The sequence below is a fragment of the Lycorma delicatula genome, chromosome 4 (assembly GCF_047948215.1).
Source record: "Lycorma delicatula isolate Av1 chromosome 4, ASM4794821v1, whole genome shotgun sequence".
Taxonomy (NCBI): Eukaryota; Metazoa; Arthropoda; class Insecta; order Hemiptera; family Fulgoridae; genus Lycorma; species Lycorma delicatula.
The window spans coordinates 82,983,314-83,002,966 of record NC_134458.1 but is presented as its reverse complement, the minus strand read 5'-3'; the positions used below and the strand labels follow the sequence as shown (position 1 = coordinate 83,002,966).

The 19,653-nt window shown below is 29.6% G+C and overlaps 2 protein-coding genes across 2 annotated transcripts in view; one reads left to right on the top strand and one right to left on the bottom strand.

Moving 5' to 3' along the window:
• The window catches only part of Flo2 (flotillin-2), a 390,302-nt gene that overhangs the window by 1,294 nt on the left and 369,355 nt on the right, over positions 1-19,653 (top strand). The gene's annotated exons all lie outside the window — the stretch shown is intronic.
• The window catches only part of LOC142322663 (glucose dehydrogenase [FAD, quinone]-like), a 56,834-nt gene that overhangs the window by 5,993 nt on the left and 31,188 nt on the right, over positions 1-19,653 (bottom strand). The window contains exons 6-8 of the mRNA XM_075361740.1: positions 17,612-17,736; positions 3,694-4,014; positions 1,379-1,557 (exon numbers count right to left, since the gene is read on the bottom strand). Of these exons, the coding sequence (XP_075217855.1) occupies positions 1,379-1,557; positions 3,694-4,014; positions 17,612-17,736 (625 nt within the window). The remainder of the gene's footprint in view (positions 1-1,378; positions 1,558-3,693; positions 4,015-17,611; positions 17,737-19,653) is intronic.

Genomic DNA, 19,653 nt, shown 5'->3' with positions numbered 1-19,653 from the left:
AAACTGACTGGGCACAGTAGCGATTTCAAAATTCTTTGGAAATCCGCTAATAAATAAAAACTGCTGTTATAGTTAGTATTAATAGATAAAGTTTATATATATATTTTTTTTAAATATCATCAACAGAGTAGTACTGTTCTTGTAAAACATGATTTTGTAATTCAGTTTTAAATAAACTGGTTAGAAGATCTTTCAGATGGATGGATGGAACATGTTTTAAAAACAGTAACCGAAGTAAAATAAGGCCATTTCTTGTTGGGCAAAATATTATGCAATGTAATGTGAAAATAGTTTTGTAGTTTAGTGTAATAGAAGAGGATGTAATGTTTTAAGGATAAAAATATTACTGTCTTGTGTATTTTCACATAACATAAAATCCAGGAACTGTCCTGAATCCAACCGATATATTGACCAATATCCATTTATATTATATATTGAACTGAATGAAATATACAACTGATGTATTAGAATATGTCACACGGTTTGTGAACGTAGCTATCGAGGTTTCTTTTCAATGTGATTGGTTACAGTAAGAAACCATTTGCTGTAAAAATTTTCTATGGTTCCAATCAATTTACAATAAATAAATATATTTAAACAATGCATGTTTGAATCCAATGAACTGTAGGAAATAATAAAATGTAGTTTTAGAAAATGGTTTTTCATCTTTATTTCTCCTTCTTAAATTTTCTAGGCAGCTAGTCCCTCAGAAGTTCTAGGTACATCTGACATCATTCCACAGATGTTGTGGAACCACTGGGCTGAAACGGATACAGTTTACTGTCTTCCTTTTGTCTTCTTACTGGGATCAATGTGAAAGCATCTTCAATCATGCAAAATCCTCTAGAAAATTCTATTTTCCTTCATGGCATATCAATCAAGAATGATAAACTTTATAACTTTTGACATACTCTTACATAAAAATACTAAGATTATATATTTAATTTAGTTCAGATTGAGAGAAAAATGATACTTTTTTTATAATTTTCACTGATCATCAATTTCAGAATCGTTGAACTTTTGTTTTGTCTAAAATTTTACAGTTTGTAAAGAATTATTATTTTTAATTAAAAACCAAACTGAATTTATTTTATACTACTATCTTTTATATGCTTGAGGCATTGTATTTGTATTTGATGTTGTCTTTAAATGTAGTTTAGTATTGTTTATCGTATCATGTAAGTTAATATAAATCATAAAATGTTTATAAAGATGTGAATTGAAATTGCGGTTAAGCTAAGTTGCTTAGACAAATCTAAAGAAATCAATATTAATTCTGTTAACCAAATATATCAATTAATATTAATAAATTATTATCCGTATAACTGATATAATTTTGCCCTAAAAAATTAAATGAAGTATTTGAATTATACTTTACCAAGTCTGTGCAAAAACACCACACTGTAATGGTCCAGTGGCAGAAAGAGGTCCCTTTCGAGTTTTCTTGTATTTATAAACATCAGCTACCATCTTTTTGTAAGGTTTATCTGTTGCTGTCTTGTTTAGTACAATTACAACCCCATCAGTTGTAACATGATCTTGTAGATTATGACCAACCTTATTAAAACAAAAGTGAAAATTAGTTATTGGTTTTGTGATAAGCAAAAATTAAATTGGTAGTAAAGTTAAAAAATATTCAGAAACTTTAAAAATTTATTTTTTTAGTGAATACTATTTATAGCACGTAGTATTATACTTTCAATTTGTTTCAGGGTGAATTGATTTTTTTTCTTTTTAACAAAAATCTTTTAAAGCATTGAACTCAGATGAAATTGGTCTCAAGGTGGGCACAGTATGTTGTTTAAAGTATTTATTTAGCCACTTACACCTCTAAACAATATCTGATTCTTGATTTAACTTTAACTATGAACTATTTCCATTTTCATTAATATAAGAAATTAATTGGCAATTATTTTTACACCTTTATACTTTTCTATAAAAGAACCCTCTGAAACATATCTAAAGAATTCAATATTATTATTTTTCAATTTAAAACAATTATATGAAATTTAGCAAAATATATAATTATTGATCCTAATTACTACTACTACTACTACTACTAATACTTGTTATAACATCCAAATCTAATATCCTTTGTAAAAAACAAAAAAAAGTCTCAAGTATTTTTCTCCATTAGTTGCTGTTTATTTATTTCCCTACTACATTTCTATTGGTGGAGTTTGATCCCACCAAACCATCTGTTGCTGTATCTTTTTGAAAACATTTTATAATCTTCACTTACAAAATACTACTTAATTGTAGTCATATTTCTGTGCCCCAACATAATTATGTGGGCTTATTCTGGGGTTTTCTGCTATTACTAGAGTAGACAGTTAGAAACAAATATAAATGTGATAAATCACATTATTGCAAGCAATTACAATGGGGGATAATAAAAAAAAACAAATGTTTGTTAGGTTGGCCAACAATTCATTTAAAAGATTCATGAAATAACTGGAATTGTTATCAAAAAATATTGTACCTTTATAACTGGGACATTTTATCATCTTACAGTAGTTTTTTGGATATGGGAGCAATTCCGAGGCCAAGCTAAAAATTCAGACTCTAGGAAGAAAACCAGGATGTAAATTGATACACTGATATGGGTGAATTCAAATCAGAGATTTTTTCATAAAGCAAATGGTGTATCATCTGTGTTAAGTAATTTAAAAACATTTACTTCTGTTAATTCCCTAATAACATTACTTCATTCTTATTAATTTTTTATTACTAAAGAAGCAGAAGGAATGGTTTCAAAAGATAGGTATTTCAGTCACTAGTTAGGCTTTTTTTAAAATGTCAGTTAGAAAACAGAACCCTTGAACAAGTTTACAGGCAGTTTTCCCTGCTACTTATCTCTGTTAAGAATCAGACATCTATCAGGAACATTTATCAGGAAATCTTCTGGTCATTGACCAGTCTTATAGATTTTATTTCCAAGTTTTTTAATCTATTTATTGTATCTTCCCCTGAGGCCTTTAACACCTTGACTAGTAACTCATAACAACCTGTATCTTTCTTACATCTTAACTTTTTGAATGAATCTTTTGCTTCTGCTTTGAAAATGACTGGGCCTGTCATTTCTTCATCACTGATAATCAGGTTTTCATGGTTATTTGAAAAATCATACAAATTCTCCTTTGAAGAGTCTTCTAAATGATTTTTTGTGTAGTTTAAAATATAAGTATAGAGTATAATAACAGGGTATAAATGAGGGGTGGGTTGGTCACACATCACACAGACTGTGAGACCTTCAGGAAGTCCAATTTTAGTGCTCCTCTCTCAATAATTTGAAAATATAACTGCACAGTTCTTCAATATGACAGCATTCACTGAACTAATAACAACAATCTTTAAATAAATACATTTAAGATGTTTAATTAGTTTCAATACTCCTTCAGTAATAAATACAGTTGTAAGACTTTCAAGTAAAAACTTTGTAATCAGAGGAAAGTATTCTCCAACAGATCCTTTCCTTGATAAAGCAGGAATGGGGTGGGTGTAGTATTATCTATTGTGCTTGAGTGAATTAAAAGAATAGATGCATGTTATTAATCTTATTATAATTATTATTCATGTTATTAATTAAAAAGGGCATGCATGTTCAAAATCTTATACCATTTTTCTATAACTAGACAGGATATAGTTCATTTGTCCTTTTTTAATGATTAACTGATACTACTGTAATATTACCGCTAAATCTTTTATAACTTGAATATGAAGTTCTTGAAGATGATCTCTTGGGCCAATGCCTGATAACATCAGGATTTTAGGTGAGTTTATTGCTCCAGCTGACAGTATAACCTCTTTACGTGCCCTAACTATTGATGTAATTCCATTTTTAAAATATTCAACACCTGTAGCTCGCTTCTTTCCTGGATCTATCAGTATTCTAGTAACATGTGCTTCTGTCATAATAGTAAGATTCCTACGTTTTTTACGGATTGGCCGTATATATGCTCCATTTGTACTTAGCCGTTCACCATGTCGTGATGTACTTTGAAGATGCATGACCTATTTTAAAATAGAATTATAATATCTAAATACATAATAAAATAACATTATAATTTTTCAGTAAATAAAATAATATTTTTTTACAGAAATATTTTGTATTAATAACTATAAATGGTATGAAATTGTTATTTGCATTAGTTTTTAATAATTATATTTGTGATATTGTTATGTGAAACATGTTATTTCACTGCTCCTTTTACTTATTTGCCACATATATGTTGATTTCTATTAATATGAAAAGCTTCTGAGAATGAAATGCTCACATGCTCATATATATACAAATAATATTTTACTGAAATTAATCTTTTTAAGATTCATATTTCCTCTCTACTGTTAAATTATATTTAAATTCTATTAAATAAACCACCTAGAAGAGAATATTGAGGTAAGATATATCTTACCTTAATTTTTTTTATGAAAATACTTTTGTGGGATCCTGCATCCTCAGTAATGATTGAAATAATTCCATTATCACATAATAAAAATTTAAAAAAAATATTTTTTTTTTATGCAATAACAAAATTATTTAAATTGTGACTCAGATTTGGGATCCCACGAAAGTACTTTCATGAAAAATTAAGGTAAGATATGTCTTATCTCAATATTCTCTACTATGTGGTTTATTTAATAGAATTTAAATATAAATACATATATGTATATATTTAAGCATCTACATATGCATATCTATACTTTGGAGAATTTTTATACTGTGAAAATAATTTATCACAAGCTTGATTGTAATCAAGTACTAGCAGTAGCTGCTAGAAATCCCTGTTGTTGCTACCAAAACTGATTTTCATATCACTTGTGTACTTGAGTACACTTGTGTAGAACAAAGTGCTGTGAAGATGTGCTTTTTCATCCCTCAGCTGCCAAAAGTTAAGAGAAAGATATAAAAAATGTGATTGGTTGAGTAAAAAAAATGTTTAACATCTGCAAAGTTTAAATAAAAGGCTTGTACTCTTTTAGTTTTCCATGCCCTGATGCCTTCTTGTTTACTACCATAGATATTATTACACTTTTTCAATATTCTTCTTAGACATAATGATGGTTGATCATAACCTCTCTTAGAACAACCATGTATATTATATTCATAACAAAATAAATTTAAATAACTTTGATTTAAAATTAATATCTAGAATTGGTGATGGTAAATTAATAAGAGCAGTTTAATGAGTTTTGATAATGTTTCATATACAATACTCAATACTGTGTTTTTGGTATCATCACCTACAAAAATATGTAGTAGTTTTTTCTTGGGGGGAGATGTTAATTCACCATATAAGCTTGTGCGTGGGAATATGAAATGGAAATTTTGTAGTGTATGAAAAATTTCATGCCTGATTGGGATTCAAACTGGGACCTCCAGATGAAGGCTGAGATGCTACCACTCCACCTTAGAGATTGGCAAAGTTTTTAGGTTACAGGAATAAGCTGTAACCTGAAAAGCTATATTGGATATATGGTAAAGTTTTAGGACTCCATAGGGGAAAACACCCTCCATGTGGCATTTTCGGTCACCACGCCACTCCCTCCGTACCTAGCCCTTATGGGCTTTACTGGAGGTCATCTTCAGAACCCCAGCAAAAGGACATCTCTCAGCCTTGTTCCTGTCTCAGGACGATGCAAATACCACAAGTGATATTCCCATCAGTGTACTACTAGAAAATGAACTTGTTAAAACAAAACATATCTATGTCGAGTCTTTAACAAGACTGAATGACATGAAGGAACTGAAATTAAAAACACAACTACCTACTCAATAGGTTAGAAGTTGAGTTCAACACACAACTGTAACATAACACAAAACAAAAAATAAAAATGAAATTAAAAATAAAACTAAATAAACAAAACGCTACAAAAAAAATGCTTTAGACAGTCTTAAAGATCTAAAATTAATGATTAGTTAGACTTATAATAACTTTATAAAATAACTCAAAGATAACTTCATTATTATTTAGCCAGAAGTTAGTAGCATGCAGGTAGAGTTTAAACGACATTCAATTATAATTATAACATGAAAAATGAAACAGGTTTGTGGATATCTTAGTATTTTGTTATTTGAGTATAAGCCAGCTTCAGTAAGGCAAAACTCATAGAAAAATTATTTTATGGCAATTCAAAACAACAGAAGTTTTTAGTAATAATAATTTTTAAGTAACAATGATTTTTCTGTAAGAGCTCTTTTCTCTACAATAACAGACAGTTTAATTAATTTAACATAAAGTTGCCAACTTAATTTTTTGTGGTATTTCCACAAATCATTTGGTTGCTCTAGGAACTCAGTGTTGAATACCTCCTGTTATGCAATGAGGATCACTGACTGTCAAAATACTCTTTTGAAATAACTATTTATGATATCATGCAGGTCGCCTTTTACACTGTTTTGTTTATTTATTGATTTAGCAGAATATATAAGAAAAATTTAAAAACATCATAGTTCAGCTTGACAAAATTATATTTAAATTTTTATAAAATAATAAAAATCACAATTTACATTCTAAATTGGAAATCTGCTCCCATAAGTTCTTTTCAAAACTATATCTAATTTCAGTTATGTTGCTCAGAGCATCCACTGTGGTACCATTGAAGAAGACACTGGATCATCTTAAAAAGATGAAACCATCTTAAAAAGATCTTGTGAAGCATATTTTCAATTATTTAGAAATTGCATTATGTTTTTCTATAAAACTAAATAAAAATTCATTATTTTACGTTCTTAAAGGCAGAAGTTACAGATTTTTTTTTATTGTTTTACATGGCGTAGATGTTTTTTATACGTATATATTTTACTGAATATACATGTAGCAAATACAAATATATATCCCATTTAATTTGCCAAGATCTATATAAACTCAAAATGCATGTTATCTTAGAACCTACTGAACTTTAAATATACAAAGCAGGTATTGTATATCATCTTTTTAAAGAAGTAATTTATTAGAAAACTGTTGAATTTATTAAAACAGTATGCATTTGCTAATTTATAATACTTTAAATTATAGTACGAGATTTCTTTGTTTTTTCACCCACAATCAAAAACTTCTTTTTCTGAATCTAAATCCCTTTAGAAAAAAAAAATTAAGAACAAATCTTAATTTGTTATTGCTTACTAGACATAAATGTTTAGATGCATAAATAATTGTTCTAAAAGAACCAGTGCTTATGAATAATCTCCCTTTTTTATACTGAAATTACTTTCGTGACTGATCGATGTGACATGGAGTTGTCTACTTTTTTTTTCATTCTTATAATTGAATAACAAGAGAATGTCTCGTATTTCAATCTTTGTCTTTTTCTTCATGTTTCATTAAAGTAGTTTTGTAAGTAGTTATATTATAAATGGATTTATTTTTACTCATTATAGGATTTATTTATTTAATTCTTTTGATAATGCACGTGCTAATAAAACAAAAAAATTTATCCATTAGCTTCAATGTAATTACCACAGTTCTGTATTTAATTTATAAAATATATTTTAGCCTTTTTTCTGTGTTTATGTATAAGAAGGACGACAGGCCAATTTTAATACTGGCACTCTAGTATGATGAAGTATCTACATTATCTAATATCTAATATTATAGCAGGTTATTTGTGCAAGCTTGTGCTTGTACAACATGCTTTACAATATGCATGTACATCTTCTCTGTGTTTACATGTAGATGCTGAAATTAATTGTGCAAATGATTGAAAAATAAGACTAAAAATATTGAAACCCTTTTTTAAAGAATTAAGTTTAATTTAATTTAAGAAAGCATGATTACATCGGATCATTAAATTTACAAACAAATCTCATCATTTATTTTTACTGATCTTAAGTTAGAACTGAATGTTAGTGAAAATCAGTAGCCCATATTGTGTTTCATTAGGTCTTAAGTCAACTTTATTTTTGTATAATCTTGTTTATTTGATTAATAATTCCATTTAGCCCTGACTTATCAAAATTATTAAGGATAGTGCTTATTATTAATCTGCTTTATTACTCGAAGACACAAACTTGATAGGTCATTTATTTATATAAGGGATGTGTTATACATTTTATTGCTGATGTCATTATTCAAAAAACTGTTTACGAATTACTAAATTAATATTTATCCAATCTGTACATGTTTTTTGTATGATTGTTTTCATTGTTGATATTAACACTCACCTGAAATTTGCATTTGTGTCCATTTCCTGTGTAAGTTCACCATCTTCTCTGTCTTCATCAGAACAGTCACTTGCACTACCACTGTCTAGATGTATGATAAATCTATCTGTCACTTCAGTGATTAGTGGTTCCATCTTATACTCAGTTTCAGCTTTTTTTTCATGTTCACAATATGGTTTCCAATCATCCTTATTCATTTTTTCCTCGGCTAATTTTTTAATATCTGATATTAAAAATGTTGTGTTATTACTACCAACATATCTTTTCAGAGCCGACCGTACCATCTCGATTGGATTTAAATCAGGATGGTTAGGTCCCAGAACCTGATGCCTGTGTTTTTTAATAATTCATCAAAATGGTACTTTATTTTTGAATTTCTATGTTTTATGTTTTATAAATTAATTATGTTTTATTATGAATTTAATTATGTTTTATAATTGTGGTTTTAAAATTGCTTTATTAAATGGCATATTGTTCTTTTTGACCAGTTAATCATCCCACTTTTCCTATCATTTGAATTCAAAGGCTTCTCTAGAAGTGAATTATGGTGTGGTGCATTATTGATAACAACATTGACTGGGGGGGGAACCAGTTATTAATTTTTAAAGCTTGTTTTCAAAGTTAACACTGCTTTCAGAATGAACCCAATTCCTCTTCCTTTGTGGATTATGATTAACTGATTACCTTTATCAATTGGCACTTTTACTCCTGCACCACTGTTATCTGATTTTGTCGTCAAATGGGATGCTTAAATACACTATTTGTCCAAATAAACAATTGAAGAATTTTCTTTTCTGAAATTGATCATTTTTCTTAATTATTCTAAACTCTTTCTCTGGATGTCTTCTTTCTCAGTCAAAGTTTTCCTGTTATTTTACACCACTTAAACCCTAACTCTTTCACAATAGCTACTGGCGTAGTTCAACCTTTAAATTGAATGCTCTTTTCAAGTTCTTCTCGTAATTTACTTAATGTAGGCAGTTCATTATCTTTTGCTTGGAAGTCATTAACTGTTCGTCTTACAAAACCTTGATCAAAATTGTGTAATTCACTAACTGGTTTTGGACGTTGTTTATTCTTTTTTGGTGTGCTGAATGAGCATGACTGTGATTTAGATTTAAGAAGATCCTGCTTTTCTTTTTGGAGTTTTTGATCTTGGGATTCTTCACATTTTTCAATGAATATTAAATATTTGTCATCTTCTAATTTTCCTAATTTTATATCTTCTTTCTTCATTACATTAACTATTTCACATGATTGACTACGGAGCGTTTTATTCTCATCACAAAAAATGCATACAATAAATACATCTTAAAATTTGTTCAGGGCTTTCACCCATCCTCCACCCAAAATCCGCCTACCCTCCGTCCACTAACCACTACCCACCACCCACTTTACGCTCACCATCCACCCACCCAAATAAATAAAAAACTTGTAATTAGTTAAATATCATAAATATGCAATACCTAAATATCACAAAATGATTTAATTTCTGCCATTGCCAAAAAATATTCATAACAAAAAACTGAAAAACATACACATTTATTAAAAAACACAAAACATTTACTAACACGCCACATATTACAGAAAGAAACAGTTATATCATTTGTGCCGGGTCATGCCAAGAATTGAACTAAATCACCTTATTGAAAATGAAAAGTAAACATTAGTATTGACTTTTAGTCAGTAATGCGATTCAAAAATTCCTGAGCTATTCTGTGAATACCTATAAAATGACAAAGCTATTAAAATTGCTATGATTTGTAGGATAAAGGCCTATTATTTAATGATGATATTTATTACTATAAACATCATCAATACTACTACCCATTATAACAAGTATGAATAGAATAAATATTACTCAGATGAAATATTTTGACCTTTACGTGTGGTTATTCACTTTATGACTCACTTGATAGAGGAAGTATTAATTGAAGTATAAACTATTCATTTTTGTGGTGAATACAGTAAGAAATATTTATAAGCACACTAAATATTTTTAAAGAAATTATTGTCTGATATTAAACAAAATAATAAATTTTAATTGTGGAAAGAATGTTTTCTATTTATTAAAACAGTTAAACACACTTTATTGCAGAATACTTGGTTTCAGAATGAGCTTAATGTTACAAGAAAAGAGTATTATATAATGCACTGCATAGAGACTGTTTGCTTCATGCAAGCAAGCTTTTATTTTCATCGTACGCACTGTACAGGACTGTGTTGGATGCATCAACGGTAGAATAATTATGAATATTGCAAAAGCTCATTGTTATAAACATGCTGTATTCTAGTATTAGAATTTAATAGTGCGTCTTCAGATGGATACTATCTTTGATTAACCTGCCAGGAACTTCCAAAAATTAACAACCTGTATGTCCCACTTCTAACATTGATCATGTCGGTTTTAATAACCAATGTCTGGAGTCTAAATATGTTCTCTAAACTTTACCATAATTTATAGTCTACAATTTAACTTTAACAACAACTAAATATAAGACTGAAATTGATAAATAAAGTTTACTATAAAATTACATAATTAATATACATTAGAATACATAATTAATACATAAATGTTATTTCTTACTTATTATTTTGTTAAAATAACATTATTTTGCTTTAAGCGATCAAATCAAATTTTCATTACTAGAATCACTGACTGAGCTGTTCATCACAGAATTAGTTACAAAAAGGTTGTCAGGTAGCACTACAGTAACTATCTGTTCTTGAGCTATTAGCATTATATTAATTAAGAATACATCTAAAGAAAATTCTGTCTAAGAGAACAAGAGTAAAAATTTCACATGATCTAAAAGGAAATGAACATTAGCTGGAAATAAAATAGAACAATGGATCTGGTGCAAGAAGACCAATTAGTGATTATGGTGTGAGAGGGAGATGAGCGTCATCTGAAAGACATTTCCTCAGATTTTACGTATTTAAAATAATGTTTTTACATCCATTATATTTTTAAATGATCTACTATAATTTAAAATATGATAATACTACCTAATGGTTGTGTTTTGGATCATTCATGAGAATATGAAAAAATTCATAGGATTCAGCTGAGATAAGTGGGTTTCTTTCATCCTATATCATTTTAAGTGGATTTATATTGATAACAGATAATATTATTTACATCATTTACTATTATAAAAACAATAGCTGCATTTTGCTTCTCAGATAGACATTACATCGTTAATCACATGGATAGAATTTCCATTAATAGTAATTATACTGTAATTTGATCAGAAATCCTTGCGGCATTATCAGATATGTTTAGTTTGCAACAAAGTCAAACCAAACTATTTGGCTTTGCTTAATAAAATACTAAGCTCATCATCATTATTTGGTATATATTATGATTATGTATGTATATTCTTTTATGAAATTTAATATCAACTGTTTGAGCTCCCTCAAGAAAGTAGAATGGGTTTACAAGCAACAGAAATGGGCTGTTATTATTTGGTGTCCATAATCATGAATCATGTAGCCTGATATTTAGAAAATTAAAGATTTAATTTATCCGCATGTTTATATTTATTAATGTACAATCTTTGCTATAAAAAAAAAAAAATAGTTACTTATTCTGAAAAATCAACAATATTTTATAGTTAATCTGTATGATTATTATCATCATCATGTATTTAATTTAATATTATTTCATGTATTAATACTTTAAATTATTGACTTCGACTTATTAATGCCTTCTATATTTTATTTTGTAATTAAATGTGTATTTTGTGATGCTGCTCTGATCAAGATTTTACCACAGTTCCCTTGATCTACATATGGGGGGAAGGTTTTTATTTATCCATGAAATAGCATACTTAGTTGATCATAATGCATCTGTATAATGTATTATTATTTACCAATTAGAATATAAAACGTATTTATTTAATGTATAGCATTGATACAAAGAACCCAGTGGTTCTAGATTAAGAGATTTATTCCTTTATTACACAGCTCGTTGTCTGAAAGCCACAGTAACATCCCAAAAACGTTTTCATAAAGGAAGCGGCTGCTAAACACAATAAAATAATAACAAAAATAAAACACATTAGTGAACATGGATAAAACAGTTTAAAAAATAGTTGATCTTAAAAGAAATTTCTGTAAAGTAAATGCTGATCATAATAAACATTACAATCACTTTATTGTTTACAGTGTAATTTTCATACTACCTCTTCCCTCATTATTTTTAATTTTATTTACCATTTTACTACTTGTTCCATAGAATTAAGAGATCTCTTAAATATCATTATAACATTTAATGCTGTTAAAAATAATCAGTTTATTAGTGATATATGGAAAGGAGAGCTATAAGACAAATTGTATTTGTTAATTTTTTGGTTGTTAAGGAAACTCTGAAGTATAAAAACTGCGCAGGAAATTACAGATTAGAGTATATGAAGTAGTTAATTAAGAATGTTGTACATAGCAGAAACCTTGATGTAAGTAAAGGTAAGAGGAGAATGAAAAAGATAGTGAACAGTCAAACAATTGATAAAAAAAATTAATTTAAAAGTTTTTGAATTTTTTTTAAAAATACTTACTTTAATGTTTTGATGGTACATCATCTATATTTTCATTTCTTTTATTACTATATATTTTTGATACATTAGTACACTTCTGTACTCCTTATACAGAAGTGAACATGCCTTCTAATTATCAGATGAAGTGCAATTTTTCTTATATAAATAAATAAATGTAGAGTACTAATACTTTATGAAAATTCTACAATCCTCCCATAATTTGAAATTTTATTAATATTACAGCATGTTACCGGCCATGTTGCACCCTTGTTTTTGTATATTACCATTTGTGAACTGTGAAAATCTTATTCAATATAATATTAATAACAGTTTTGATAGTATTAAGTTAAGGATAGAAATAGTTATACAGGAAGAGATGGATATCCTTTCCCTTAAATCCAAAATTTTAACCCACTGCTCGTAACTACTCATAATTCTTTTTTAAATATAATTTCAACTCATAAATTAAAATATCAACTGAACTGTCAACTTCGCTCAATATTCACGGACTTCTGTTACCATAAAGACTCAATTAATATGTAAAATTTTATTAATTAAATGAGATTCATGATCCAGAAAATACTCATAAATGGTTCCATTATGACTAGAATCTAAAAAGGTCTGTTTTAAATATAAAGAAGTAGTTTACCTGCTTTTCACGTACAACTTTTTGGGTATAATTTATAAGTTCATGTATAGTATCTATTTTTTAATTGATTCTAACAGATTTTTACTTTATTTTTTTGAGAGGGTGAGCAAGAAAGGGAAAAGAACTGGTGTTTAAATTCAAAATTGTGTTAAAATTAGGAATAAACTACTGAAATATAGATCCTTATTCATATCATTATTCTCTGTGTTTTTCTGTTAATAGAATCTCGAAGTGCAATATGTTTTACTTGCTGTGTTCATATTACATCCTTTTAAGATACTGATTTTTTCTTTTTTATTAACTTCAATCGATATCGTAAGCTCTACTTTCCAAGTGTACATCTACATCTAACATTAATGTTCTCTTCAGATGTAGTAGTCGACAGCAGTAGAAATCTTTTAAAAACTAAATTATGTAGGTCAAAATAAGTGATCTTTGAAAACATAATAATTATATTAACATTGGTATTATTATATTCTGTATATTCTGAATTAAGTCTTAATATTGGTTAAGTAACTTTTATATTCTTCTTAAGAAAATATAATTGTTATTAAATTGTATACTCCTTGTATACCAAACAACCTCATATTTTATGTTTACAACAGTTCTGTTAGGGGGGGCATGGGCTCCACACGTGCTGTTATTTATCAACGTTAATTAAGTGAATCTAGCAAAAAAAAACAATATACAACTAGAAATTTTTTGATACAGCTGGCGCTCATTAGAAATAACAGAACTACTTGATAGATTGCTGACTAATCATCTCATCACTGGCTGACAATGCACCTTACATTCGGATTAAAACGGCTCTTTTCAGGGCCACCAGAGACGACAGCAAATTCATTCCAAATAGTGTCAATAACTATAGAAGGTTTATCATCATCAAAAAAATTAATTTTATCCAGTATATTTAAGATGCAACTATAACATAGTTGATATGCAGGAAGCACACAGGCATAATGGAAGCCGGATACCATAAGTCAAAAGAACAAATTTGGTGATTGACAGGCTACATGAGAAATATGGCAGTATCATATTAGTTAGGCAGAATATGGATTTATAAAATGGCTCGAAAGATAGAAGTAAATGACATCAAGATCCTGACGGTTGATATATGGTGTCATCAGTCTACAAGCCGCCAAACACAAAATTCAAATGGAGGGAAATCCAGAGCATAGACACACAGAAAGCGAGAATAGTAATCTGTGAGTTTAACAGCCTCAGTGTTAACTGGGATTACACAGAGAATGACGCAAATGACACCTGGTGGAAAGAATGGACTGAAGAACACAGACTGAATCTGTGTGTTAAACTACCTCCATTCTTTAACAGTGGACGCTGGAAGTGTGGTTACAATTCAGACAACATCTTGTATCTGAACACATCTCTCAACTATGCCACAAGTGAGTAGTAGACCCAATTTCTCATACTCAGTACAGACTGATAAATCTGCTAAGTTAGAGCGGCCATCAACCCAATTGTGAATAACAATCCATCACTTAGATTCAATTTCAAAAAGGTCAACTGGAAAAGACTTAAACAAGCAATCAATAAAGAAATTTCAAAACACCCCCGACACCAGAGAATAATTACCTGTTTAACGCAGCACTGAAGAGGATCTCTAAAGAATGTATACCACGAGGACCAAGGGAGAAGTATATCCCTGGAATGAGGTCATACATTCAGGCGCAATATATGGAACATATTGATAGATTTAACGAGAAACCCTTCAATGAAGATACTATAGAATTGGACAATAAACTCGCACTCGAGGTAGCTAAATAGAGGCAAAAGGTTGGCAGGAAATGGTGGAAAACTAGGACTTGTGCAAAGGCTCGTAGGGCGTGGCAGCTATTGAAGAAACTAAATGGCGATAATGGTCAACAAGATGACTTAAAACAATTACTGCCAATCAGGTTACCCACCAGTTACTCTTGAATGGGAAGGACTCTGCATTTTCAGATGGCCAGGAATCAGTTGCAGACGATCCAACATCTGGAAGACCGTTGATGTCAAAAAGTGACGACAATGTTGAGTGAATCAGAGACTTGATACAGTATGATCGGCAATTAATTGTCAGAATGATTGCAGAACAATTGAATTTGAACCATACCACAGTCCATCAAATTTTGACAAAAAAATTGGACATGAAAAAAGTTTGTGCAAAATTGCTCCCAAAAAACCTAACTGTTGAACAGAAAAACAACAGGGTGGAAGTGTGACACAATCTTCTAGGTCAAATTGAAACTGATCCTGATTTTCTAAAAAAATGTTATTACTGGTGGTGAATCTTGGATATTTGAGTATGACCCAGAAACAAAACATCAGAGCAAGTAGTGGCACACTTCAAACTCACCACGTCCCAAAAAGGCAAAAGTGAGCAAATAAAAAATCAAAACCATGCTAAATTGTTTCTTCGATGGTAATGGCATTGTCCTAAGAAGTTTTTGTCTACAGGACAGACTGTACATCAATATGTTCACTAAGAAATTCTTGAAAGACTGCGGAAAAGAGTTGCCCACATGAGACCAGCCATCAAAGGTAACTGGATGCTGCATCATGACAATGCACCTTGTCACAATGCACTCTCAATTAATGAGGTTTTGTCAAAGAAAAACATTCCTGTACTTCCTCAACCACCTTACACCTGACATGAGTCTCTGTGACTTTTTCCTGTTCCCGACTTTAAAAAACAACTCAAAGGACACTATTTTGGAACAGTAAGAAACATAAAAAAAAATTGTAACCAACCATCTGAAGAATATTCTGGTTTCTGAGTTCCAACACTGCTATGAAGAGTGGGAAAATTGTTTGAAGCATTGTGTGGCTTCCCAAGAAACTATTTCAAAGGTGATAGAGTCCATGTATAATTAGATTGTAAATAAAACGTTTTTCTGAACCATTCTCATTAGTTTATTTACAAACATCGTGTATAGAAAGTATAAAGTATAAATATATAAAGAAATAATTAATTAGATAATTTTTTTTAAATAATAAAAAAACTCATTGAAGATATGTACTCAGTTAAAAAAAAAGAAAAGTAAAACAGTTTTTTAAATTGTTATAGCCTTCATAATGAAGCAACTGTTATTTTTATTATTATTAATTGATGATTTATTTATTTTTATTAATAATACATATTTATTAATAGAAATATAACCAGAAGGTTACACTACGTTTTGAAAATTGCTTTATTGGTTTTTACCTTCTTTAATTTATAAATTATATTGGCCTCAATACATGCATCAAGACATACTCTTTAATGTTTTAATTCCAAATTGTTTAAAAAATCGAAGACTATTGTTATAGATGCCTCAAAAAACAAGTAAAATGTAATAATTTTATTCATAGCTGTTATTAAATAGTAATTATTGATTATTTTCTAAAATTTGATTTGCAAGAATTTTTATTATGTAGCTTGCAATAGCTTCAAAATCCATGTACTGAGGATTTTTGGAGAAAATAGTATAAAAAAATTATCATTATATGTAAAACGTCAATTTATTTAGGTATCTACAAGTCTTCATTGTAATCATTTTTTTTTGTGTTTACCTTAATATCTATTAAAGTCACTAAATAATTACTGTTATTCACATTATTCAAACTGATGGATTGAATTCTGTTTTATCATTATTATTGTTTTTAAAAACTTAGTTTTCAACAGACTGAGTAATGAACTAAAATTGAAAAAAAAAATGCAGCCAACATTAGGACAGAGTAATTGTAATAGGTATTTCATTCTTGTAACGGAATTTTAGATTACATTTTAGGAGATTTCTGGAGTCATCCAATCAGCATGTATACCATTAGTTTGGCTTAATTTGAAACCCCTTCTATAGTAGAATACAGTCCCTGGTCAAGGCCACAAGCAGAGTCATTGCCTGGCTTGTTACCAGTAAATGTCAGTATGATGCCACAGATGAAGCCAATGAACCAGCTAAAGCAATCTTCATATTACTTTTGTATAGAAGAAGGGTTGCAGGAGACAAAAGTGGAACAATGAAAGGAGAGGATACTCAATCTTCAGAATTACTATCTCAGTAGATCAGGGTAGTTTAAAGATTTTCACAGAATCATGCTTCTTTTACTGCTTATATCTTGTAAAATGGCAATATTAACTCTTACTGTTATCTAAACAGATGTTTCTATGATGCTACTTTATATTATTCATCATGTAGCATGTTGTTTTTAATAACCATTAGTTTTATTTTATTTGTATGCATTTTAAATTTGTATGGTATTCATTGATCACAGTGTACTTACCCCTAGCTGTTCTTCACCGTTTAAGTCATGCTCTTCATAACCAAGTTCTCTCCATGCTTTTATAAGATATGGAGTGTTGGGATCCACATATGGAAACCATTCTACTGTTTGGTAGCCTCCTTTACCTATAAAACAAATTATGTTTTATGTTGTATGTACATCTCTTTCCTTAAAGAAAGTGTTGACAACTTGTTTTTTCCTTGACTAGAAATGACTGTATTAGTCACTAATAAAAGCCAAAAATATGCAGAAAAAGAGTACCTAATGTTCAGTGACAGCTCATAGCTAAAATTAGTGGGGGTGCTGTCCAGAACATTTTTTCTGGGCCTTTTCAAGACCATGGTTAAAGTCTTCTGTAAAACAATAGAACCAAAAAAAAAATGAATCAAATAGAATAGCTGGAAGCAGGATGGTAATCTAATTCTACACTTTATCATGTTCAAGAATATGGTACAGGATTTTTAAGCACAACACACGCAGAGTAAAAAAAAAACTACCTTCCACCTGCACACCAGGGTAGGCACTGCAGAAGTGACAGTGCTCTCTCACCCTCACAGCCTCATGTGCAGCTTCCTATGTGTGCTTGCACACAACAGCCAAACACCATGCTGCTTGAACTGTGAAGCGCACAGTCCCATACAAAGATTTTTGTATCTTTTTCATAAACTGGGGAATGGCTACTGACATTAAGATTAAGGATTATATATTGTACAAGTATAAAGAAAGAATTAAATAAAAAAGGATTCATTATATTAAATGTTATCAATAATATCAAGTAAAAATAGGGAGTGCTGCAGTTCCACAGTGGTTGTACACGAACCGCCACTGCTAATGTTATTTAATTTCAGTGATATAATGGAACAGGTTTACTGATTGTAACATTAGCTATTGGTATTTAATCTAATTTTGTATTCTTAAATCAGGATGCTACTCTCTCAGACTTTCCAGGTGTTGTGGAAACTGTCAGATTGTGAGATTGTAGTTTATCACTTTAAACAATATCAACTTATAGTTTAAAACTCTAGCAATAGTTCAATGTTTTGTAATTGTGTAGCGATTGTTTAATGTTTTGTAATCGTCTATTGCAATTTCACAATTGATGTGCTGCTAATAATTATTACTTAAGGTGCCCATTATTTCATTTTTTTTTATATATTATTCAGATTTTTTAAAAAAGTACAGGAAATGTAAAATTATGATATATTTTGTTAAATTTAGTAAGATAAATTTTTTTTTTAATCATTAATTTTTTTGTAGATATCGCTCAGGTTATAAAAGTGATTATGTTTCGATAACTGAACCTACAGCGTCAAGTGAACAGGTCCTTAGACTGCTGTTAATTTACCTCCACACTACTAGATTACACCATGTTTTTTACTTTACTTAATTCTAACAATTAAAAAAAATTCCTTTTGGCATGTCAGAAGGCAATTTCACAGGTTCTAAGTAGGGGATAAAAAAGATTTCCACCTTAAAGTTGAGAAAAACTTCAAATGTACTCAATATAACAATGGTTGCATGTGAAAAAAGTTTCACATGTTTATCATACTACAAGCCCCATCTTCTTACAATTCCAGCATCAGTTTGGTCATCCCTTGCCATATCAGGATGGTCATATCAAAAATTGTTTCAGACAAAAGTTTTAGGTAATGTTTAGAGACTAACGACCACTTTAAACTGATTCGATAATGTGCCTATTAAGAGAAGAATGATTCTTGTTTGTCTTTGAAACCCCATTTTTTCAACCCCCTGGGCCAGTAGTTGGTGATATCAGAACACTTTACTTAGATAAGTTTTAGGCCCTTATCCAAACAACAGTAGGAACTTTAAATGAATTCAATGTTTTACTTAATAAGAAAGTTATAACGATATTTTTTTTTACGAAAAAGCCCTCCCATTTCCACTCCCATGGTCCGATTTTGGCCGTTAACGAACTCGAACGAGATTTTGGGACAAGTTATTTTTAAGAAACAATTTCAAAGTGATTGGCGCAAAATTACAGCAGTTATTGTGTCCACAAGAAAGTAAGATAGATATATATA